General features: G+C 39.2%; 2 protein-coding genes across 2 annotated transcripts in view; one reads left to right on the forward strand and one right to left on the reverse strand.

Moving 5' to 3' along the window:
• Positions 1-25,476, reverse strand: part of RAB37 (RAB37, member RAS oncogene family) — a 104,915-nt gene that overhangs the window by 61,962 nt on the left and 17,477 nt on the right. The gene's annotated exons all lie outside the window — the stretch shown is intronic.
• CD300LF (CD300 molecule like family member f) lies at positions 1,675-24,105 on the forward strand. Its single transcript, XM_070934643.1, has 7 exons — positions 1,675-1,744; positions 10,752-11,084; positions 14,219-14,306; positions 17,262-17,362; positions 18,421-18,437; positions 19,906-19,995; positions 23,598-24,105. Exons 1-7 carry the CDS (start codon positions 1,675-1,677, stop codon positions 23,679-23,681), a joined length of 783 nt encoding a protein of 260 aa, XP_070790744.1. The 3' UTR covers positions 23,682-24,105.

Consider the following 25,476-nt stretch of genomic DNA (forward strand, 5'->3'; position numbering starts at 1 on the left):
CATAATTCTAGTGCTTAGCAATCAGATCACAATTATGAAAGTAGCAGTGTCCCAAAGTCACATGATCAACATTTGCAACCTTCAGTGTCAATTTCTGACAAGCAAAGTCAAAGGGAAAGTTGGCAGGAGATTCACAAATGGTGATCATATGACTACAGGACACTGACTGTCTGGGATTTGCCTAATGATGGAAACTGGAACCGCAACAATTGCTGTTGTAAGTTGGGGTCGCCCTGGTGTCAGGGTAAATAATGAAGTTGCACTATAGATTTTTCACAGCCAATTGATGTCCATAAACATGTTATGCTGGCTCCTGAGTGTCAGTCCTGTATAGTGGTCATTGCATTTTATTTTGTGGATAATTCCTATTTTGTCTTATTTTGATATTGGATCTTTGGGTTTGTTTAGGATGCTTTGTGGGGACTTTGTTGGTTCATATTCCAGATGGTTGGAACAACGTGAGTTTCCAAGTTGGGTTTTTTTTCTGGGTTGCAATATTTGTGTTGTTGTGGTAAGGGTGACTTGTACTTTTGCTGAACTTGCACTAATATCCATTGTGTTGAAACATGTTGTGTTGTAATTTATGTCTGCTCTTTGTAATGCCAGTGTGTTGCAGGCTAATCTGAATAGGTTTTTTTTTTTTAAAGCAGTTCCTTTTGGGTGCTGCTGAGTTTCTGCCCTTGTAAATTGTCGAGATTGTTTGTGTCAGTGGCTTTGAGTGGACTTGGATATGAAGCTTGTTAGGACGCAGCAAGCCAGAGTAGTGAGTGACAACAGCTCTTTATTATATAGTGAGAACCCAGCAACTGACCCAGGGAGCCAGCTCCCTTTATATACCTTGCAGCTGTGGTGGTCAGCCAATCAGCTGATGGTCGGTTAATTCAAACTTCCCGCCAAACAAACCTATTTACATAACAAAGCTTTTTCTACTGAAGAGACTTTCTCATTGAATTTCTAGAAAATTTGTTGTTCATCACCAAGCATGTTACTCTTTCTGCTCCTTTTTGCCAATAAAATGTGTTATTTTCAGCATACCTATAGCATTTGCCTCTGCCATATCTACACGGAAGCTGAATTCCTCAGGTCTTCTGTCCTTATTTTAAGGATTGCAAGTTAATGCATTTGGTAGCTGCAGATCCTTTGTATTTTAGATTCCCCTTTTTGTATTTGCTTATATTAAGACCTTCATGAGCCTCTGAATACAGTTTCTGCAGTCAGTGCTGTCACAATCTTTCAGAAACAGTAGAAAATACATACAGAATCAAACAACTTCCACTTTCAAAACTATTTTATTTTATTTTCATGTAAAGAAGCCTCTTAGTATATGGCCTTTCCCTTTTCTCGGGACAGACAAAGTGGCTTCTTTCCTATATCCTGATTTTGCTGAAAAAATTTCAAGATGATAATTTTTATGGTTGCATTTCCTTCCTTTTAATATTCAGACAAGATGCTTGAAAAACTGGAGTTGTAATTTATTGGCGGTAGACTTCTGTTTCCTCTTTCTTCATCATGAGCAAGATTTCTCATAACTGGGTAGATAAAGCAGAAGTAATGGTGTTTCAATTTGCATTCAGATATGTGCTATGCAAATGACATGGAAAAATGCTTTCCGGAAGAAATCTTCCATGATAGTCAAACCAACAGGTAGAAGTTAAAGGAGAATGCGAGTGTGCAATGAAGGGCAGCATGCTACAGCAGCACCTGACTGTGGGACTGGTCCTCCTTTCTGATCTCTTCCTAAAAGGTGAGATATTTATATTTGTTTACACTAAGGGATCGTAAGAGGAAGAGAGCGTTGGATCCAGGTGTCTCAAAAAAATCCTAGAATTTGAAGCATCAAAACTATAAAAGGGAGGAGTCTTATGAGTTAATAGTGGTAAGATGTGACAAGTGAGTGTTCTCTAGTCTAAAGAATAACAAAGTAACAGAATAAGAGAGTTGGAAGAGACCTTGGAGGCTTTCTATTTCAACCCCCTGCTCAGTTGTCCAATTGCTAAAAAACTTCCAGTGTTGGAGCATTCACAACTTCTGGAGGCAAGTTGTTCCACTGATTAATTGTTCTCACTGTCAGGAAATTTATCCTTAGTTCTAGGTTGGTTCTCTCCTTGATTACTTTCCATCCATTACTTCTTGTTCTTCCTTCAGGTGCTTTGGAGAATGAGTTAACCCCTTCTTCTTTGTGGCAGTCCCTTAGATATTGGAACACTGCTATCATGTCTTTCTTTTCATTAAACTAGACATACTCAATTCTTGAAATGGTTCTTCCTATGTTGTGACTTCCAGCCTCTTAATCATCTTTGTTGCTCTTCTCTGCACTCTTTCTAGAGTCTCAACATCTTTTTTATATCATGGCAACCAAAACTAGATACAATATTCCAAGTGCGGACTTACCAAGGCATTATAAAATGGCTTTAACCGTTCATGTGATCTTGAATCTATCCTTCTGTTAATGCAACCTAGATCTGCCTTGGCTTTTTTGGCAGCTGAAGCACCCAGCTGGCTCATATTTAAATGATTGTCTATTGGGACTCTCTCCTAATCCCTCTCACAGTTACTATTATTGAGTTAATTGAAGATTCCAATTAACTATTTATTTATTTTTTTGCACTGGTTCCACAGCTTGCATTTATTTATTGTACAGAGTGGTGTAAAATTCCACCCCAAAATATTTCATTTCTGTAGAACAATGGGATAAATTTCTTTCCTTCCTTACTGTACTAGCAGCAACATCAGTAAACAGTCATTAAGTGTGGAGATATAATGGGCAGACGTTAGAAGAACTTCACTTCAGGAGAAACATTTTGTTCTATTTCTTATTGGCAGCTATTTCCAAGGAGTAATATAGTTTAGATTAAACCAGATCAAAAGCAGCTGTAGCTCATTTTTTTTAAAGGAAAAAGCATAAGAAATTGCAAGATCAGGGTGACTGAAATGAAGAATTTGAATAGCTGGTGGTGTTTTTTGGTAATTGGTCTGGAATTTTAAGGCATAATTTTATGCAACAGTGTCTGTTCCATCTTGTGAGAAGGTGAACAGTGTAGGGAGAAGCAATTTTACTTGGAAAATGACATTCAGAACTTTCCCTTCTAACAGTTCTCTGATAACCTTGTTAATGAAAACTAAATTATAGGCTTCTACTATATTGTTCTAGATAAGCACCACGATTCAAATGTTTTCAAAGTGCTATTTGGGAACATTTTGAAGATAGTTTGTCATGTGGGTTACTGGCTTAGTTGAGACATTAGTTCTTATTTTCTCTGACACTTTCATGAGGGAACTTCACTTCCTGGATACTATATGTGGTGATCCTTTTCCCCCTCAAATTCTGCTTTTGGAATCTTTTCTTTTGTTTTTTTAAATAGACTTTATTCAACCTTTTTTTAATTTTAAAAGCACATTTCCATTTTTACAGCTTTCAACTATCAGTAACGATTCAAATTTCATAATTCCAATTTGTGGCCTATTATTTTATACACCTATATACACCTATTTATTTATTTTATACACCTATTATTTTGTACACCTTTAAATATATAATATCTTTTACTATATTCTATTTTTGTTCTTCATTAACATCAATTTAATATAGTCATCATATGAATTGGTATAGTCTTCATACCAATGGAAGAAAAAGTAATTAACAAAATCATGGAATGTGCAGAAATGGACAGACTCACAAAGGAATTACAAAATAGCGAAGAACACGATTACTACTTAGTATGGGAAAAGTGGTATACCTTGTTGGAAGACAGAAAAGGGAAAAATTAGGAAGTAAGTGGAGTGACCCAATATAGCAATAAGAATATAAAATTTATGAATATAGGTTAACAATGAACCACCAAAATAGACATAAGAAATAGACCAATAGTAATAAGGAGTCAAAAGCAAAAACAAGAACATACAGTACAGTTACGATAAACTTGATATATATTTGAATTCTTGTTTATATGTTTATATGTTTTGTATTTTTTGTCATGATTTGTTTTGTTTAATTTGCATTTTCAAATAATTTTTTTAAAAAATAATAATAATAATATAGTCATCATATTTGTAGTATGTATACATATGTATTTACATATTCCTTTTATCCTTTAACAAGTTTTATCATATTTATAAATCTATATAATTTTCAATTTCAATTTAAGGTACTTTCTATATCATCTTTATGCATCAATTTTACATCTGGTCTCAAGCCATGGATACCACATATTCCAACTTTTGTAATACTCTGATTCCTCTCTATCTTTAATCTCCATGGTTAATTTATCCATTTCTGCGCAATCGAGGACTTTTTTTTTATTATCATTGTGTTTGATGGCATGTTTTCTTGTTTCCAATTCTGGGCAAATGTGATTCTTGCTGCTGTTGTAATATGAAGTATAATATATTGAGCCCTTTTACTTACATTTCCTTTTGCTTTTGGAGTCTTTTCATCTTCTAGCCCTGCAATTTGGTCAATCCCACTTCTGTTCCATTTTCTTTGTTCCATATTCTTTGTGGGCTTTTAACGGTTTTGTTTTGTGATTGCAGTTGTTCTGGATGGCCGAGTCAGCAATGTGACCGCAACATTGAAAGGATGTTCTGGATTGTGGATATTGGGATGGGGCTTGGCAGGGTGGCTAGATAGGTGAATGCAACCTTATCTTTTCTTTCCAGATGAAGTTCCTTATCTTGCTTGTCTCCAAATTATTGGTTCCACTAGGTTTTGAATTGCTGAGAATTGCTGCACTGCATCTGTTCCAACTGCAAAACATCTCCAGTGTACTTGAAAAGCAACTCAGGTGTTCCCCAGTTTGTCTTCCCCCTACACAGGCTCAGATATGGCTAGCGTGACTTTGGTTTGCTCTTTGAGCAGTGCCAGTCCTTCAGGATCCAGCTCTAGTTTGCCAAGAGTTGAGCTCTGAGAAGGGGCAGCTGGTTGGCTGACTCTCTTCTCCATCAAATTGGACAGAATTTACTTCCCTCTTGCCAGCATTTTCAAGAAAACAATTCCAGCTACTGTCCATTCTGTGAAGTATTTCATCTCGGCAAGCTGGCATAGCATCTTACAGAACCTTTCCATGAATTTGGCCAAGTGAAACCGAGTTAGGAAGCAAAGTACAAGATAGTCCTCAACCTATGACCACAATTGAGCCCAACATTTCTGTTGCTAAGTGAAACATTTATTAAGTGAATTTTGCCCTATTTTAATTATCTTTCTTGCTACAATTATTAAATGAATCACTGCAGTTTTTAAGTTAGTAACACAATTGTTAAATGAATCTGGCTTCCCCCAGAGGTGGGCTGCTGTCGGTTCGCACCAGTTCGGGTGAACAAGTAGTTAAGATTTTGAGCAGTTCAGCAAACTGGCAAATCTAATCACTGGTTGGCCCTGCCGCCACTCATTTTTCAGGCTGTTTGCCAGGCTGTTTTGGGGCCAAAAACGACCCCAAAAATGGCCTGAAAACAGCCCAAAAATGAGCAGGGCCAGAAAGTGGTGGGATTAGCCCCAACTGGCTGAATCCTACTTCTGTCTTTGAGGCGAGTGGCCAGGAGGCAGGGCTGGGTGTGATGAGTGACATTACTCACCCAGTCACATGACCAACTGGCCACGCCTATCCAGCCAGAGAACCGGTTGTTAAGTTATTTAAGTCCCACCACTGGCTTCCCCCATTGACTTTGCCTGTAAGAAGGTGGCAAAAGGAGATCACATGATCATGGGATACTGCAACCATCACAAATATGAATCAGTTGTCAGAAATATGAGTCAGTTGCTGCAATGGTCATATATGTGAAACATGGTCACAAGTCACTATTTTCAGTAGTGTGGTAACTTTGAACGGTCATTGATGGACTGTAGTAAGCTAAAGACTTCCTGTATGTGGATGGTAGAGAAAGGATCTCCTTCCCCCACCCTCCCAAAGGAAGAATGACTTTGCCTGAATATAAATTTCTTTTCCATCAGAAGTGTAGAAAGGGGATGGGTGGGAAAAGTCCAGGGTTCTGAGGTTGAAAAGAACTAAAGATATTCAAAGTCTGGAATGGTCAGTGATAGTTTGTTGATGGTATCACGCACTTGTTGGCTACATGTAACTGTTATGTATTGAATATATATAGTTGTGTTAAGCAGTGGTGGGTTGCCCCCGGATTGCACCAGTTCTATAGAACTGGTAGTAAAACCGGCGGGAGGCTCCACCCACCAACCCTGATGTCATCAAAACGCTTCTGTGCTTGTGTGGAAGAGTGCGTACGTGCGCGAGCAAAGCAAGCGCGCACAAGCGGCCCCACTGCAAACCGGTAGAAAAGGTAAGTAGAACCCACCCCTGGTATTAAGCCCTGCTAAAGTGAAACTAACCTTTAGATGAGTGTTAACTCCAACTGTTTTGGAGGGAAACTTGATACATTCATATCTGAACGGACTTTTTCAAGTACTATGATTGGTTAAGGCCCTATGGGCCTAGAGTATAAATTACAGGCATTTGCCTGCTGTTCCTCAGTTCCAGTTTTGAGTCAATAAATGTTGTTGTACTTATGCTGGTCTGCTCCTTGCCTACTGAAGCCCACTACACAATGTGTACCATAGGAAGACATGGTAAAATTACAGTGTAGGATACTTTATATTTGCTCTGGTTATATCTAGCAGAAGGTGATTTTGAAGGTTTTTCCCTCAAACATTCACCTGTTCTCAAAACATACGTATAACCATCCCTTCTTTTCACCCTTCCTCTTGAGGCAAAGAAAGAATGATTCTCAGAAAGCTACATCACAGATTAGGATCATGGCCATGACAGATTAGCTTCCATCGCTAATCAAGAGACCATGGAAGCTTTTTACTGATGTGACTTCCCCAAAAGGCAAAAACAAATGGGAAACTTTATGTTTAATCGCTGCTTTATTATTAACTGATAAGGTACATGGGATTGAAGCCCTTGTGTGTTGTAAAGAACGTGATTTTGGATATTCATAGCTGCACTTGCTTTACAATAACTACATTATTGTACGGGCGATTCCAGATCTACATACTTTCCGTCGGGCCCTCAAAACTTTTTTATTTCATCAAGCCGGGCTGGCCTAACTTTCCAATGATGTAATTTTAATTTGAATTTTAAATGGGGGATTTTAACTGTTGGGCCAAATTGTTTAATACATTTTAAATTGTTTTTAAATTTTGTATTCTATGTTTTTTACCTATGGCTGTTCACCTCCCTGAGTCCTTCGGGAGAAGGGCGGTATATAAATTTAAATATTAAATTAAATTAAATTAAATTAAGGAACAAAAATAGCGGAAGCGTAGGGCTTATCCACCCATGTTCCGAAACTTCAGCCAAAGGATGCCTCCCTAACTGTTCTTGAAGGATACATCTGCATGACATAGCCTTCCCTTTATTCCCAGTCCACAGCTAGAGCTAACTAATTTTGCCTTTTTCTGATCCAGTGAGATAGTAATGTTTTCATCTCCTCTTAATGCTAGTCCCGCTATATGCACAACTTGTGTCACATGCATGTAGGCCTCTTTCAGCTCCTGCAAACTTCCTCCCTTCTCTCTGTAGCTTCTGACTTTTCCCATGACTAGACCAGGACCTCTGTAAACTGAGCTGCTTGCTTGTCAAATCCATGTAGTAATAGTCCTGACTCTGTAAGTTACAGAGTGCTTAAGGCTACTACAGTGTCCATCAGAGTGTGTTGCATGTTGGGGCATTCATTTCTATTCTGAACTGACAATTTGACAATCTGATTTACAGAGGGCCTGGTCAACTACTCAGAGTGGTCCAGATCTACCTTCCAATGGTAGAGAAACTGGTCCTTGCAAACCAAAGGGTGCTACAGCAACCTCCCTTTTAGTTCATCTGTTTCAGAACAGGAGATTACATTAAAATGGCTAAAATGCTTATATTTAATGATTCAGAGAGATGGATAATCCTGCCCCTCTAAAGTCAATTAGAATGGGACAATTTGCCGACACTGGGTCGGCTCACCACCACCAGTCATCCCAGTGGTGAAATGTAAAATTTGTTACTACTGGTTCTGTGGGCGTGGCTTGGGAGGGGTAATATGACTGAGTGGGCGTGGCCAACTTTTTTTTTAACTTTTAAAACCATTTTTTCTACAACCTCTTTGGCTGAGGTTGTAAAAAAAATGCTTTTAAAGCCTCTGATGATCCCAGCTGACTTGCCTGATCGGCAGAGGCTTTTTTTTCCTTTTAAAAACATTTTTTCTATAACCTCTTCAGCTTCTTCTGAAGCAAATATAAGCACAATTACAATATTAACTCTGACTCTATGAGTTACCAAAAAGGAGCTCATTTTTTTTTCTGTTACCCAGTTTTTTCTAATAATTAAAAACACAAATCACGAATGCACTTGTTTCTTCATGAAAAAAGTTTATAAGAGGTTTCAATCAAATATATATAAAATGTCCCTTCACGTTGCTAGACCCAGCCTACTTTTGGAAAGTGACTGCTGGAAGTTTTGTCCCACTGAAAGAGAAATGCATCAATCCCTGTACCTTAAAAGTCGTCTCCCCACCTCCTTTAATAGTAAATCAGTCATTGGCCTGGTCATACATCCAACTGTATACAGCAGGCAGAATGATGCTGGCATCCTTGTGCTATGAGGGTTCCCTGGTGCTCTCTGAGCTTGGTTTTCTTGCAGATGTTTTGTCACCCAAACTAGGTAACATCATTAGTGCTGATCATTAGTAACATCATCAATGCTAGCTCTGATTATGTTGCCTAGTTTGGGTGATGAAACACCTGCAAAAAACCCAACCAAGTTCAGAAAGCACCAATGACCCCTCATGTCTACTAATATTCTCCTTTATTGGTTCTTGTGTTGCCTCATGGCCTGGTGGGAAGAATGCTAAAACTACTCTCAGATTGTACTCACAGTCCCCAAAACCCATTGGGATAACATGCAAATTACTGCTTACAATGGGAATTTCCTTCTATAAAAAAAGAATGGACATTTATCTGTTCCTTGATACTCTAGCCTGAATTAAACTTCAAAGATGGTTATAATCTATATAGGTAGTCCTCAATTTACAACAACTTGAGCCCAAAATTTATGTTGTTAAGTGAGAAATCTGTTAAGTGAGTTTTGACCCATTTTCTTGCCACATTTGTTAAGTGAATCACTGCAGTTGTTAAATTAGTAACCCAGTTGTTAAGTGAATCTGGTTTCCACATTGACTTTGCTTGTAAGAAGGTCGCAAAAAGGGACCACACGATTCTGGGACACTGCAACTATCATAAATGTGAGTCAGTTGTTAAGCATCCGAATATAAATCAGATGACTGTGGGGATGCTGTAATGGTCATAACTGTGACAAATAGTCATAAGTCACTTTTTTCAGTGCCATTGCAACTTCAAATGGTCACTAAACGAACTGCTGTAAGTCGAGGACAGGGACGGGTTTCAAAACCTGTCACTACTGGTTTGCTTGTGGGTGCGCGCGACACTTCTGTGCATACACAGAAGTGTCCAGGCATGTGGGCGGAGCCTGCTGCCACTGCTACCAATTCACCCGATCTGAGGCGAACCAGTAGCAACTCACCACTGGTTGAGGACTACTTGTACTAAAATATCCTTTTAATATACTATTATATCCTATAATGAATTCTACAAACTGGCTTTGTTTCCTTCTTTTTTCAGCTACCCAGTCTCAATATCAGGGATTTCTTTTGACTCAACCCATCAAAATGTCAAGATGAAGACACCTAATTTCCCCAGACCTAAATGAAGCAGCCCTGCATGTTTATATTAAAATTAGCCCATGAAATAGCTGTCAAAACTGCTTTGCCGCTGATTTTAGCAGAATGCCATCCAATTTGGCAGCTCAGCATGGCTGTCAGATTTTAAAGAAATAATAGAAAAGAGCTCCAGGGATTAGTCTGCCTCACTCTGACTGATGAGGGGGGTCTCCTTTGCAAAAAATACAATCGGCAGTTATATTGCTTATTTCCCATTAAGTCCTATGTTCTGTGAGACGTTTAGCCTTGGGTTGATATGCTTAAATGCCCTCCTAGCTTCTCTGATAAAACCACAAGGAAAAGTTCTGAACATCTTTTTGTAATTAAACCGAGCTTGATTTTTTTTTTTTAATTTGATTTATATGCCGCCCTTCTCCGGAGACTCAGGGCGGCTTACAATGCGTTAAGCAATAGATTTGACATCCAAGCCAAACTCAGTCGCTAATTTTAATTATGGTTTCCTCGAAACAAGCGAAGGTCAAGATCAAAGCATAGTTCATGAATCTGGCTTAATTTAACAAATTACAGTAAATATTAATTATAGTCCATTTGATTTCAGACTACGGTGAATTATAAACTAGAATGAAAATACTGTATCCTTCTCCTTTTTACAGCTATATTGAAGGAGCTGAGGAGGAACACAGTTAGGCTGATGTTAGTTTCATTTGAATTGTACACAGAGAAAAAGAGAGAGAATATTACATTTCTATATTTATTTTGCTAATTAATATGATCTCCATATACCAAACAAACACCTTTTGATTTTTAGTCTTCCAATATACTTATCAGTTGATTTATTAATAGAGAATGAATCTGCATGCCATCTCTTCATCAGAGCAAGTCAAGACTCCACAGAGTAAAACTAATGTTTCTATATGGGACAGAAATATTTAAAAATCTTCTCTTCTTTGAGTTTTTTGTTTGTTTGTTTGTTTTGTTCCTTATATGGCAAAACCACTTTTTCCACCTGCACAGAGGATAATGGCTTGAATGGTTGCCTGAGATTGGATGTTCCTCTTTTTCAGGTTTGACGTCTATCGTTGTAGGCCCTTCGATGTTGAACGCTTCGCTTGGCAAGACGCTGAGTGTAAAGTGTCAATATAAAACAGGTTATCGTAACTACGTTAAATACTGGTGCAAAGGTTCTGATTGGGGTTCCTGTATATACGTCGTTAAGACTGATGGGACTGAGGAAGAAAATAGAGTTGGCAGAACTGTTATCAAGGACAATCACACGGAACTTGAATTCACAGTGAGAATGGAGACCATCACAAAGAAAGATGCTGGCATTTATTGGTGTGCCATAGAAAAATACGTGTCTGATTTAAATTGGAAAGTAAATATTACAGTAACCATAGGTGAGTCTTTTTATCAAGCACTGTAAGGAAGATGAAATCTTGTTAGAGATTATGGGAAAGTGGGGGAGGAAGCCCCAAATACATTGAATATTCATCTCAAGAAAGGCAACCCAGTCCAGATGCTGAGAGACAGTGGTGAAAGCCTCTTAAGGAGACTTGCATTAACTAACTCACTATAACTCTTTCAGGTACATCTCCTGAATTAGCTTTAGGGATTTCTTTTCCCATGACCTTTTTTTTTCTTTTTTTCACCAGTGAATTTCACAGAGAAAGTGAAATGTTGGTCCTTCCTTCCTTCCTTCCTTCCTTCCTTCCTTCCTTCCTTCCTTCCTTCCTTCCTTCCTTCCTGGAACTGGGGTGAGATTGACACAAATTCTTCTGGTTTCTCCATCTAGCCCCACTAGAAATGTTCATTTTCTGAGCAAGCAACATCCTCCTCAAAAGCCCTGAAGCTTTTTGCTTATGCACCAAATTTCAAGATGTCAGTATAACAGGCAATTCCTGAACGGGGGTTCATATGAAAGGATCTTCAGTGGAAAGAACATATCTTCAAAGACCCACATGTGGGAAAGAAGGCAATAGGGATTTGTTCCCAGCACAGATGGGATGTGGATAAAGCAGCAGGAGACTCTACCCATTGGGGGCTGTGATCACTGCCATCCAGACAGAACATCCTGCCTGCCCTTTTTACCAAAGCTTGAAATTCAGAAATGCTTTCTTAAAATGAAACTTCCAGCTGGTTTCAGCATGGAAGATGAGCAGTTTAAATCTGCCATGCAGAATTGTCCTTGGTTGAAAAAGGAGAAATATTTGATCACACACTTGGTATTAGTCAAAGAAAACTGTATGGAAAGAGAAGAACCAAACACTTTTTTTCAATGGCATGCTGTGCCAGGTAGTGGATTAGGAGTAATATAGACCAAGTCTCTTGTATCCAGCAGCATTTCTGCAGAAAAAAAAGCTTTTGCCCCTCTGATATCTGATTGATGAGAATGTTGATTTCCATCACGGAGCTTGCTGGCAGCAGGAACAGAAGGAGAGAATTGATTGTTGCTAGGAAAATGTAAAGCATCAGTAGTAAACTGGAGTCCTTCAGGGGTAGCATGTACTCTGCCTCGACCCTTATATTAGAACTCCAGTTCTGTTCTGATCTCTTCAATTACTAGATAGAAGATGTATTGTAGGTAGAGGATGTATTGTATTATAAAGTTTGCATAAGTGAAAAAGTGAAAGCCACATGCTTAGGCTTCTCTATTACATAATTCCTTCTATTTCCAACATCCAAGCTACACCTTTCTTTTAGTTAAATATATCTTCCACTTTGCAGAGAGTTATACTAGGGAAGACAGCAGAAGTAATTTAGAGCAATTGCGATTCTGGGGCTACGTTCTATCACTATTCTATTTGTTTGCTTACTTGTTTATTAATGCAATAGGCATGTTGAAAGATTCCAAAACATTTTATGTGGCTTGCATAGGTAGAATCTGTGGGTAGACATGTACATTCTCCACACCAAAATTTATGGGTGCAGGCAGTGGTGGGATTCAGCCAGTGTTAAATTGCTGGCTGGCCCCTCCCCTCACCCCAGCCCCTTCCAGGAGTCCCCCGCGGCCCGTTTTTGCTCCCAGGAGGCTGCAGGGAGGCCTACTAGGCCTAAAACAGGGGATTGTACCCCAAGGGGTGCAGGTGGCCAAGTGCTGCCTGTCACATCTCCTGGCCATGCCCACCATGGCCACGCCCATCCAGCCGGTTATTAGGGCAGAGAACCAGTTGTTAAATTATTTGAATCCCACCACTGGATGCAGGGGTGATCTTTTCCAATGCATTCAGCTTTACATACTGTCTCCAGTTCAACAGACTGCTCAACCTCTGTGCCATTGATATTGATGCACAAATCAGTTGAGACTGTTGCTTTCCATTGAATCAAGTCCTGGCTCTGCTACCTGGTAGGGATGCTACCTTGCAGATAACCACATATGAGACCTATTCATGATTTGGTTCTAGGAATCAGTTGGGTGGGCTGCCATTGTATCAAGCCTTCCTGTTACATAATGGATTCCAGCCCAAGCTGCTTTGGTGCTGTGGCTGAATTGGCAATAGAATTCCCTGGGCTTATGGTGTTGAAGGGCATCAATCTTCCTTCCCTGGGCACAGGAGCAGAGGCAGCTCAGGAGTACATGGCTGTCATCCTAACAGTTTATGTAAACTGGTTTTTCTCAAAGTCTGATCTCAGCACCCTGGGGTTCCCTCGGGACCCTCTCAGGGCTGTGCAAATTGAAATAATTTGTCAGACAATGTTAAAAAATTAAATTCCCCTCAAACACTTGTGAGAAGTGGTAATGGCAGCAAATGTATCCATTTTAATTTAAATTCTGTAAATATTGATAAACACAACCCATACGAACAAACAAAAACCTCTTTTGCTGCCCTCCATAATTTTTGGAGTAGAAAGGAGTCCTAAAAGTTTAAGAACTACATTGAAATTTGAAGGAAGAAGCAAAGCATTTTAACAAGGGAAGGAAATTGGTTCAGTTCCCTGTCGGCCAATATTCTTGGTATAACAGTATATTAAAAAAAATATGCCTTTCCACAAGAACATAAACTACAGACCTCTTAGCACGCTGGTATTTATATTTGCTGTTTATATTTGCAGGTTTATTTAATCTCCTTCCTGGGGTTATTTCCAAATTGGGGGGACTGCTACCTGCTGCCAAAGTACACAGACTACTTAGATCAGAGGGGAAAAGAACGATTGCAAACAAATGTTATAAGTTCCATCATTCCATACCTGTATTTCTAGAAGCCAGGCAGAAGTGAGCAAGTCTGTTGAACATTTCATTGTCAAATTGTTCCCTCCCACCTCCCCGTAGGCATCAATAGGTCCTCCTGATGTATCAGTTTCGACACGTCATCAATCTTTAAATTTACCTTCTGTGTTGACATAATACTTGTAGCCAATTTGAATGGAAAACAACCTCACAGGGGAAAGTTACTCCTTATTTCTGAAGTTTGGAATGTTTTTCCAACAGTGAGAGGTCCATCATTGTCGGTATACATTGTTGATATAATTTTAAGATCATGCAAGCATAGGTTAGAAAATTATGGGTTTCTACTTTCTTAATTTTCTTTTTTAGAGCTGCCACCTACCAGTATGACAACAACGGGATCTATTTCCACCACCTCAACCTTCCCTACTGAAACTACACAGAGAAGTCCAAATAAGTAAGTTTAGATATACGAAGAGCAAGTGACAGGAGTTGTCAGAATTTAAGGATATAAGGCAGTGGATCTTAAACTTTTTACCACCACATCTCCCTAGAGCAGGGGTGTCAAACTTGATTTCATTGAGGGCCACATCAGGGTTGTGTTTGACCTTGGGCGGACAAAGGCTGTGGCCAGGGTGCATGGCAGCTCGACATCACTCATGTCGGGGGGGCCTATGGTGGCCTGAGCACTGTGCCAGTGAAAATGGGCTCCCGAGCTCTGTTTTCGACTATGACAGCTTCCTGCAACCCTCTGCCAGCAAAAACAGAGCTTGGGAGAGCTGCCCATGGCCTTCGTGAGCTCTGTTTTCGCTGGCAGAAGTACTGCGGGCCGGTCCTTTGCTGTTTCCAGGGCGGCTCCGTGGGCCAGATCTAAGAACCCCACAGCCTGGATCTGTCCCCCGGGCCTTGAGCTTGACACCACTGCCCTAGAGTGTAATCTTAAAGTACACGCCTTCCCTAAAAATCCAAACACCCAAAACAAACACAAATGAACAGTGAAAAAACATATAATGGAATCTAGGGAAATATGCATTTACTATAACAATGTAGAACTAAATGGTACTTTACACCTTCCCTGGACTCTGTCTATATCTTCTCAAAAACGGGAGGGAAATTGGGAAAGTCTAATCTAAGGGCATATTTACTTACTTACTTACCATTCCAGATGCCCATACAGATGGCAATGGAATTTTTAGCTTGCTTTAAAAAGTGCATGCGGACTGATACACTTTCCAAAAAGCTTGCAAAATATTTAGCCCTGACAGCAGGTGGCTCTCATCTCCCATTGAAAATAATTCCTCTTTTGTTGACCCTCCCACATTTCTATTCCAAGAAAGCAGTGATCAATCACTTTGCTTCTGGTGGCCAGATCACCCATACATCCTTTTGTATGTATATACCGGTAACATGCAGATATATAGAAAAAGTAGGCTCCTTGGTGCTCTCCGAGGTTAACTGTTTTCTTGCAGATGTTTCATTACCTAAAGCCCATCAGTGCTGATGAAGTTATCTAGTTTGGGTAATGAAACATCTGCAAGAAAACAACCAACTTCAGAGAGCACCAAGGACCCTTCATTTTAACTCTGAGCTATAAAGGTTCACCTCTATCTGTAAAATAATGTATTTAAACAAAGTACAATTAAAGTTAAATATTTAATGCATATTAATTTATATGCACAAAGGTACATACACAAAGTTAATACACATAAATGCAAGTACAACAACTCCCTTCAAAATTAAAGAACCCTTCCTAGCTGGCTGTTTTAGAGTCAGTTTGATCTTGTGGTTAAGGCACCAGGCTAAAAAGTGGGGGACCATGAGTTCTAATCCCACCTTAGCCATGAAAGCCAGCTGGGTGACTGGGGGCAGTCACTCTCTCTCAGACTACCTCACAGGTTTGTTGTTGTGGGGAAAATAGGAGGAAGAAAAATGTGTTGGGTACATTTGCCAGCTTGTGTTATTTATAAAAATAATAAAGGTGGGATGTAATATTATTATTATTATTATTTATTTGATTTGTATGCCGCCCTATCTCGATAGGACTCAGGGCGGCTCACAACAATTAAAATCAAACCAGATAAAACATGTTAAAATACATATTAAACACATGTTAAACATATTAAAATAATCCAAACCCCATCAGTCCAGGCTGGGCAATTTGAACAGCCATGTTTTTAATTCACGACAGAAGGTGCGAAGGTCAGGGGCCAACCGGAGCCCCAGGGGGAGTTGATTCCAAATAATAAATAAATAAATAATAAATAAATAAATAAATAAATAAATTTCCACTCTAAATACTTCTAGATGTCTACTTTTTTCAAAACTGCTAAGATAGCTCTGGAGTTAAGGATTTTGTCTCATAAGAGGCTGGTGATTTCAAACCCAGAAAGAACATATAATATAAACACATACACTAATTTCATTCCTTCAGCTGGCTAGCTAGTTTTTCATAGCTAGCTGAGGGCTTTTTTAAAAAAAGGATGTGAAAGTTTCTCTTTTCTCTGGAGACTGAGGGAATGGTGTAACCTTCTACTGTTAACTAGAGAAAGATAGCTAGCTACTGAAAGGGGAAGAATAGTAATTAAAAAAAATCTCTGGGGTTTCATACTGGCAACCTCTTACACGAGGCAAAAAGCTTTTAGCTACTGCACAGTTTTAGCAAAGGTGAAAAAGCTTTTAGATAGCAAACTATTGCTCAAGTATTTCAGCCTCTATGAGTTTCTAGCGTTAGTGGACTCAAAATAGAGAACTCAAAGCAGCATAAGAGAAACAGATTATTTTAAAACTGTGGCAGGAAAAGAGAGTTCAGTTTTGCAACGGGAGGGAGGTTAATAAAGTGTGTTGTATCTGCCCTCAGAAAATGGCTGCTGTTCTGTTCTAACATATAAGGCATGACTTCTGTTTGTGGTTTCTAACATGTTTGAGATTTGTGATCTGTGACTAGATCCAGCCTGTGCAAAAAATGATGAGGTAGCACCAAGTAGTACATATGGATTTTTTCATACTGAACCTCTATTCCAACATTTGTGGATAAGTTTCCCCCCCACACACACACATTTATTTTAAATTGGCCCTCTATATGGAGGACATCTGCAAGGCAAGAAAAACTGGCTGTGTAAGGATTAGAAATAAAGCATATATGGATTTTTCACAGCAAGGGATTAACTCTTAGTATATCAGCGGAAGTAGGGACAAAATGAACATTTCTCTTTAGAATTAAGAGACTTCATCTATAGAAAGTCTCTGTATAATCCTTCTATGGAGGATTGCTCCAAAGTAGAAGTTCCCAGTGCCATCCAGTCTGAATGAATCTAGTTTATTCCTTTAAATAACACCCAGAGCTATATGGCAAACAACCAGAAGGGAATATAGTCCAGCAATCTCACTGATTTTCTGATATCTGTCCCACCAGAGACGTTGATCTCATCATCCTGCTACCCGTGCTTCTTGGGTTACTGGTACTAATTTTAGGTGGAATGACACTGTTGATGTGGAAGCTAAAGAAGAAAAAAGGTGAGAAATTTGCCAAAAGCATTTGCATCTTGATTGTTTCCTTCCTTAAATCAGGAGTGAACCATGTTTGGTGGCTGGGAAGACATATTTTTTAAAAATGACATTATTAAGAATTTTACATAAAGATTTATCTTTAAAAAAAAAGAAAGGAAAGAAAGAAAAAAGTGTAAGAAAAAAGAAAGAAAAGACACTTAAGCTACCCTGTTTCCCCCAAAATAAGACATCTCCTGATAATAAACCCAATCGGGCTTTTGAGCACATGGCAATAAGGCCAAGCGCTTATTTCAGGGTTCCAAAAAATATAAGACAGGGTCTTATTTTTGGGGAAACACGGTACTAAATACGATGACTTTCAACCTTCTCTTCAATATATAATTATAATTTTATAATCCCTTCTCTTTCTTAGAAGTTATACAAATCTCTCATTTAATCCACATCTTTGAATCTATAAACTATCATATCATTTTTGTTTGCTTTCAGCAAAAAGTCCCTATAAAGTTTCCAGATTTTCAGAAAAGTTTTTGTTGTTTTTTTTCTCTCTGACCAAATAGATCAACTTTGCCATCTCAGCAAATTCTAACATTTTCGCTATCCATCCCTCCACTGTGGGAAATGTCACTGTTCTTTCATCATTGAACTTAACAATACTTTTGCTGCAGTTACCATATACAAAATCAATCTGCCATGAATCTTTTCTAATTTCTTGTCCATAAGTCCCAATAAAAGAGTTCTGGTTTCTTCGTAATATTTATCTTTAAAATCCTTTGCATCTTTTATGAATTTGAATGAATGAAGGAATTGTTTTTCTGATCCCTGTTTCTAATTACAGAAAACCAGGAATCTGAGTAACAGCTGCCTAACTCCATAATTTGAAAAAAAAAAAATGTAATTTTCCTGAGAGAAAAATCTAATTTTTAAAAAGTTGGTTAGATCATAAAAATTAACTGGGCCAAAGGAAGGAAATGATAACCATACGACTAACATTTTTTTTTCAAAGCTGCTGCTTTGAATGTTGCAACAATGCCCTAATGCAATTTTATTGTTGTTGTTTTTTTCAGTTACCAAAAACTCTAAGGTAAGCAATTTCCATCTACGGTAAGCAATTTCCAAAAATTTACAGGCATACATCGAAGCGCATTAACTTTAATAAGAGGACAGGAGTTGACCTGGAACATATTTATGGAGGATCACATTTTAAAGTCATGGCCCAACTCATAAAATTGATATAAGACATTCCATTTTATCCAATGTACATAGCTGGATCAATGACGCTGGCAGAAACCATGTCTGAACTATTTTGTCAAATAATAAGGTTGGAAAGGTCTGAGGTGTCAGCTAATCCAGCATTTCCCAAACAAATGCGTTCAGATTTTCTGGAACTCAAGCTCCCAGAATTCTCAGTAGCATAGCTATGTTAGAAGATAAGCATGGGTATTTTTGGCTAAATACACCTGGAAGGCTTGGGAAGAATAATTTCAATTTAGAAGATGGAAGAGATTAGATATCTAGGAACTTAAATTCTTTTAATGAAGGAAATCACTAGGCCTTTGGGTCACATTCCATGATGACAAAGCCTTTCTGAAACAGAATTTACAGAATCACAAACCTGAGCATCAGGGCACAATTACAAAATAAGAAAAGATAAGTTCATGAATTTATCATGAAGTTTATCAGTAAATCTTGGATTCACTTCTGAGTCATAAAAGACTAATTACAATCTTGGGTCTCAATTTCTACATTTTCCTTGCATTTTTAAGTACTTAAAGATCAGTCAACAGGTAAAACTGTTTGACTACCAGACTTAAAAAAAAATCATTGAAGAGAGAAACAATTTGCAAGGCTGACAGTTCAAAATAAAGAGATGTCCATTATTTAAGAGTCATACAACTTAACAGCATTCTAAAGAAAACTCCTTCCTTTCATGGTGGCCTATGTTTCTGTGTATTATGTTTTGGTTCTTTTTCAATTCTACATGGGTATCCTGAGTTCTTATTTCTCCATATCCTATGTGGAAATAAGATGCTATTTTATCCACCAAACTCAACACTTGAACACATTCAGCCACTGATTTCCAACAGTGAATCAGACTTCAGTGCAGTTGGTCTTAGAAGCTTTTCTATGATTAGGCTTATCAAAGAAACAGACATCCCCACCACTGGAGTTTGAATTCCTTCGGAGGATGCTTCTGATTGGCCCCTTGCACCTCCTGTCTTCAAGGCTATCACCAAAATCAATAGTTTCCATAATCTCAATGCCTATGGAAGTAATGCCATTTAATTCTATGGAAGAAACACATTTTTATTCAAGGATTGTACCCTGACCCACCAAAAGAGAACACATTACAGGACAAACAGAATTAATATAAATGCAGGGAAAAACAATGCCAAATGAAACAGTGTTTATTATGATATGATTGTGATATCATCCTGTTATATAGCCAGGGAAGGTAATGTCAGCCTAATGATGTTCCAACTGGTACTGTGAAGGTAAGAGAAGTACCAGGCAAACCAAATTAAGTAGCAACATGTTTTCCTTTAATTTAGGTTTCTCCTTCATCTGATCAAGCCACAGATGGCACAGAAGTGGCATATACAACTGTGATACCAACTCGGTCTTTTGCTCCTAAGTCTCAGGTGCTTTTGTTATTCAACTTTGTTAATGCTTTTAATACATTTGCAAAAGTGTTTACATATATATATATATATATATAATATATATTTTATATATAAATATATATATATTTGTTTTCTTTCCTTTTCGTAGGCTTTATGTGTATTTCTCTTTAGCCAGGTTCTTCCTACGTAAACCAAGATTTTTATGCAGCCCTAGTTCAGTGAAATCATAATCCACTAGTTTCTAGGCTTTTTTTCTGGCAGCCAGCAAACTGGCTGTTCAATGGGCAGCAGAGTGTTTGCTGGCTGCCAGAAAAAAAGCCTAGAAACTAGTGGATTATGATTAGTGGATTATGATTTCACTGAACTAGGGCTGCATAAAAATCTTGGTTTACGTAGGAAGAACCTGGCTAAAGAGAAATACACACACACACACACACACACACACACACACACACACATATATATGCAAGTCTTGGTGTATTCGGGTCTTCTCCCGTGTAAGATTGAGAGCACTTTGGCAACGTTTCGGCAGAATCTCATCTGCCATCATCAGGCTTGTGCAAGGGGTCTTCTGCAACAACTGCCGTTACTATTTCAAATCTGGTGCTGGTAGTTTGCTTTGCTGGGATGGCCCCACCTCTTCATTCTGATTGGTTGGGAGTCCCAGTCTGTGTCTATTGGCTTGGCTTCGGGTGTATGGTCGGTTTTTCTCCACCAGGTGGCAGGGCTTCATCTTTGTGGCTGGCTGGAATGTGATTTGGCTGGAGGTCTCGGGGTGTGTGTGTCTGGCTTCTGGAGTGTAGATTTTTCTGTCTGTGGGTGCTGGGACCCCCAAGAACCAAGACACAGAACAGGACAACGACATCACCCTCCTCCCTTACATCAAAGACACTATAGATAAAATCAGCAAAATTCTCCACAAACACAATATCAAAACAGCCTTCTGCACTGACCAAAAAATAGCCAACATCTTAAGAAACCCCAAAGACAAGATCCAGCTGGAAAACCAAGGAGTCTATGAAATACCTCTCAGGTTGACCGTGTGAGACGCAATCAAAACACTCGACAATACCATGCAAAATCTGCCCAGCCACATACATTGGACAAACTAATAGGAGAATAAATGCACACATTGCAGAACACAAGAATGCAGTCAGAAAAGAAGAAAAAACTTCCTCTCTTTTCCAGCACCTTAAAGCTACAGGACATGAAATTGATTTTGAAGGAACCAAATTAATCTCCAAAACTGAAACCTCAACAAGAGAATAGTTATGGAAGCCACTGAAATAGAAAAACGCCCCCATAACATGAATAAATGTGATGATACCTCCCGCCTACCAGACATCTGGAAACTAGCTCTTGTCAACAAATGAGTCCCAGCACCCACAGACAGAAAAATCTACACCCCAGAAGCCAGACACACACACCCCGAGACCTCCAGCCAAATCACATTCCAGCCAGCCACAAAGATGAAGCCCTGCCACCTGGTGGAGAAAAACCGACCATACACCCGAAGCCAAGCCAATAGACACAGACTGGGACTCCCAACCAATCAGAACGAAGAGGTGGGGCCATCCCAGCAAAGCAGACTACCAGCACCAGATTTGAAATAGTAACGGCAGTTGTTGCAGAAGACCCCTTGCACAAGCCTGATGAACACACCCCCAGCAGTTAAAAGGAAGAAACAGCTGTGATCACACATTGGTCCTAGAAGCACGAAGCCGTAAACACCAGCCTGAAGATGATGAATGAGACTTCGTCGAAACGTCGCCAAGACACTTCCAATTTTACGCTTCCAATTTTCATATATATGAAATTAGCTGTAATTTTTTTTTCCAAATAAACAAAACTATTGGTGAATTCATCCTAGGAAAAGAAGCCTGGGAAACTTTCACCCAACCATTTGCAACCAATTCCAACTCCTAGTCTGATGATGGACCTCTCAAAAGTCATATCTGTATATGGAATGCAAAATCATTGCTGGAACAATCATAATTGTTCCAGGTCTACAAAATGTTTACAGAGTTTAAAGGACATAGGAAACATCAAAAGACAACCTTCCTTTGACCAAATATAAAAGTAGATAAAATATTACAGGCCATTAATTCTGAAATTCTGGATTTTCTTAAAGTTATATCCATGTGACTCTCAAATCATAGTGTTGTCCTACTATTGGAATTTCCCAGGGATATGCTAAAGGCTTTATAAAATAGAATATTACCATCATCTTATTTGTTTTTCTTTCCTCTTTCTTTGGTCATAGCAAGAAATTGGAAGATCAGTTGAAAGATGTTCTCCATGCCTTGCCTTCTGTGGAAGTTCCAAAAAGCTCCCCTGGGGGAGAGCTTCTTAAAAGTGAATCTCTGCACCACAATTGGCTGGCATATCTAGATTTTCTAGGGTGCTAATAATAGGTAAAGGTTCCCTGTTCAGTCATATCCGACTCTATGGGAAGGTTCTCATCTCTGTTTCTTGGCTGAGGGAGCCAGCATCGTCCAAAGACATTTTCAGTGGTCATGTGACCAGCATGGCTATATGCCAATGGCATATGGAATGCTGTTACCTTCCACTGAAGTGGTACCTACTTATCTACTCGCATTTGCATGCTTTCAAATTATTAGGAGGACAGGAGCTGATGTGCAAATTATGTAAATTAAATGCAGTTTCATCAGAGTTTGGCAGTTCTGACCATTCCATGCTTTCCTGTTCATCATCTGAATCTCCAACATAGAGCCTCTGGGCACCATTTTGCCTTCAAATACCTCATTTGGTTCTTTATTTGGACTTGAGCTCACCTACTCAGAAAAAAAAAAGCAAAGTTACGCTGAGGCTGGCATGAGAGCAACTTCAACAGATTATTTCCTGGTAGATGGGCCTTTTCTGAATGGCAATATCAGCATCAATTACGGCAGCTACTTTGGAGACTGCCCATAACATCTTTCCACATTTCCACATTTACTTGAAAGACCTTGAAGCCAGGAGATACTGTGAGGAAGATGTCTTGCCAGTGGGGAAATAGATAGTTCCAAGGCTCCATAGACCTCAGCATTTCAATAACAGAGAACTGTCTTACTGTGGTTTGAAGTTCACTATTCTCGAGACAAAAATAAATGGACTTGAACATTGCCAATGACCTAGAGATTAAAACTGTGGAAAGGCCTTGCATGGAGGCATTCTCAGAGAAAAAGGTCCCACTGTTGCTAGGATTTGATCTCAAGTAACTTCCTTGAATACGTACAAAAATATAACGGTAGGGTAATGGAGTGGGGGTGCTTAGAGTTATGACTTCTAAATGTGCAATTGGAAGAAGACACGCTATTCTGGAAGAACCACCCTCACTATCTAACACAGTGAAAATATTAAAATCTTACAGAACCTGTGTTTATGACTGGCTTTACGGAACCTATTAATCTGAAATGTAGTTGCATAATTGATGACATTATGTGTTGTATGAATCTAGGCAGTATGGTTGATATGTAAATCCTAGCTGCTTGACCTCAACCTGGTCAACCATAGTTAAGGAAAAAGCCTATCGGCAAACCACAAATATGCGTTTTTCTGACCCCTTTTCAAATATTTTTGATCACTCTAGTAACACGTGCTATATGTTAACCTTCTAGGTTTCTGAAAACACAGAAAAGGTTGATTATGCGTCCTTCAGATTTTCTACCTTAAATGACCAACCTATCTACGCTAATGCGTGAAAAGAAGACAATCAAGCCACTCCTGAGACGTTCTCATTATAGGAACTGGAAAAAGAAAGATTCAGAACCTTCTCTGTCATCCTGTTCCAGCTGCTCCAATAGAAGACCACAACCCTTTGGCATCCCTTACATTACTGCAGAGATGCAATAAAATAAAGGCCATCCTTTTGACCTAAGTGGAATGGCACTCCAGAACCATCTTCAGTGACTTGTGTGTTAAGCCAGAGTATCTAAAAACTGTCCTTCTGGGCTACAACATCCACAATTCCACAGCCAAGCCACCCATGGGTTTGTGTGATATGTTTTGTTGTTCAACCCTTTGAAAATCCCCTGGTTTTACTCCTCCCTTAGGACAATCTTGCCAATAGCCTCAGGATTCATTCAAGCACAGAGACTATTTAAATCCAGCAGAGTACCTAAGCTATTCTGCAGGTAAAGATTAGTATCTGAGTAACCTGGCAGGTAAACATCCTTGCTTAGGGTTTTTTTTTTTTCCCGTTAGTTGTTTCCGAAGGAAATAAAAGCTATAGATTTCTTCTATTGGTTCTGCTGTGAGGCCACCAGTATTTGCTTCTTGTTTTTATTTCAGTGAATTGTTGAGTTCCTTTCAACCAACCAAGAGGATATGTGTATAATGTAAAATGTCTGCACCAAAAGCAGAAAGCTAGTGGGTCTTTTGGCCCAGGAGGCTTCAAGGTCCCTTCCCGACTCTCCCTGTGGGGAGGAATCCCCAAAGGAAATTCCCAGCCCTTTCCCAAAGAGAAAGGGACTGGCTCTTGGGAATAGACACCAGAAAACTTCCCCAAGATGAGAAGACAAGAGTGGCTGAGTTATCGTAAAGAGGAGAGCGAATGAAATGCCCATGAGGAGAAATAACCGAAAACCCTTAAAGAGATAGAGCCTGGAACCAGGATGAGAAGGCTGATCATGTGAGGGCGTGAGATCCTTCAGCTCTCAGGGCTCCAAGTAACACCCCCAATGAAAGAAGACTACTAGGCCTGAAGTTCCTCAAAGTTCCATTTTATTAGAGATGTCATATTGGCACATCTGGGAAAACCCGAATCTGAAGTCTTCCGGATTTTCCCCACCCATAGAAAAGTCCAAGACCCTGCCCAGAACCCACATGTCCATCACATGGCCCAATCAATGCACCGACCCAACTGGAAATGCCTCCCAGTCACACCCCTCCAGGTGTAGGGTAAGATGTCCTTGACTCTCAGAGAAAGGAATGTTATTATGACTATATATCTCCCTACTCCGTACAATCCCCCGTCCCATTTTTTCACACCACTAAATGTGGCAGGTCTGAAGATCCAATGCAAAAATGGCTTCCAGGCCTGACAACAGCTTTCTGAAGAAGAGTTAGAATCTGACTTTTGCAGAAGGCCTTTAGGGTTTAGCATCTTAGAGTAGTCTTTGTCAACCTCAGCTACTTTAAGATGTTTGGATTTCAACTCCCAGGATTCCCCAGCTAGCTATTACTGTTTATACTGTTCTTTGTAGCACTTAAAAGATTAATATGGCAGGAAAAAAAGGCTTTTAATGCTATACAGGTAGTTCTCAACTTACAACAGTTCATTTAGTGACCATTCAAAGTTACAACGGCACTAAAAAGTGACTTATGACCGTTTTTCACAGTTACAACCTTTGCAGCATCCCCATGATCATGGGATCAAAATTCAGATGCTTGGCACTGAAGGTTGCTATGGCCCAAGGTCATGTGATCACTTTTTGCAACCTCTGGCAAGCAAAGTCAATGGGGAAATCAGATTCATTTAACAACCAGGTTACTAAT

The sequence above is a fragment of the Pituophis catenifer genome, unplaced genomic scaffold, assembly GCF_029215685.1.
Source record: "Pituophis catenifer annectens isolate HBS135680 unplaced genomic scaffold, rPitCat1.0.hap2 SCAF_2, whole genome shotgun sequence".
NCBI lineage: Eukaryota > Metazoa > Chordata > Lepidosauria > Squamata > Colubridae > Pituophis > Pituophis catenifer.

What these genes read in the sequence shown, in the direction of transcription:
- CD300LF (XM_070934643.1), top strand. Translation starts at nt 1,675, where the DNA reads ATGAAGGGCAGCATGCTACAGCAGCACCTGACTGTGGGACTGGTCCTC. An exon ending in ACACAGAGAAGTCCAAATAA is followed by an intron (nt 14,307 to 17,261) that starts GTAAGTTTAGAT and finishes CTGTCCCACCAG; the next exon opens with AGACGTTGATCTCATCATCC. An exon ending in CTTTTGCTCCTAAGTCTCAG is followed by an intron (nt 19,996 to 23,597) that starts GTGCTTTTGTTA and finishes TTAACCTTCTAG; the next exon opens with GTTTCTGAAAACACAGAAAA.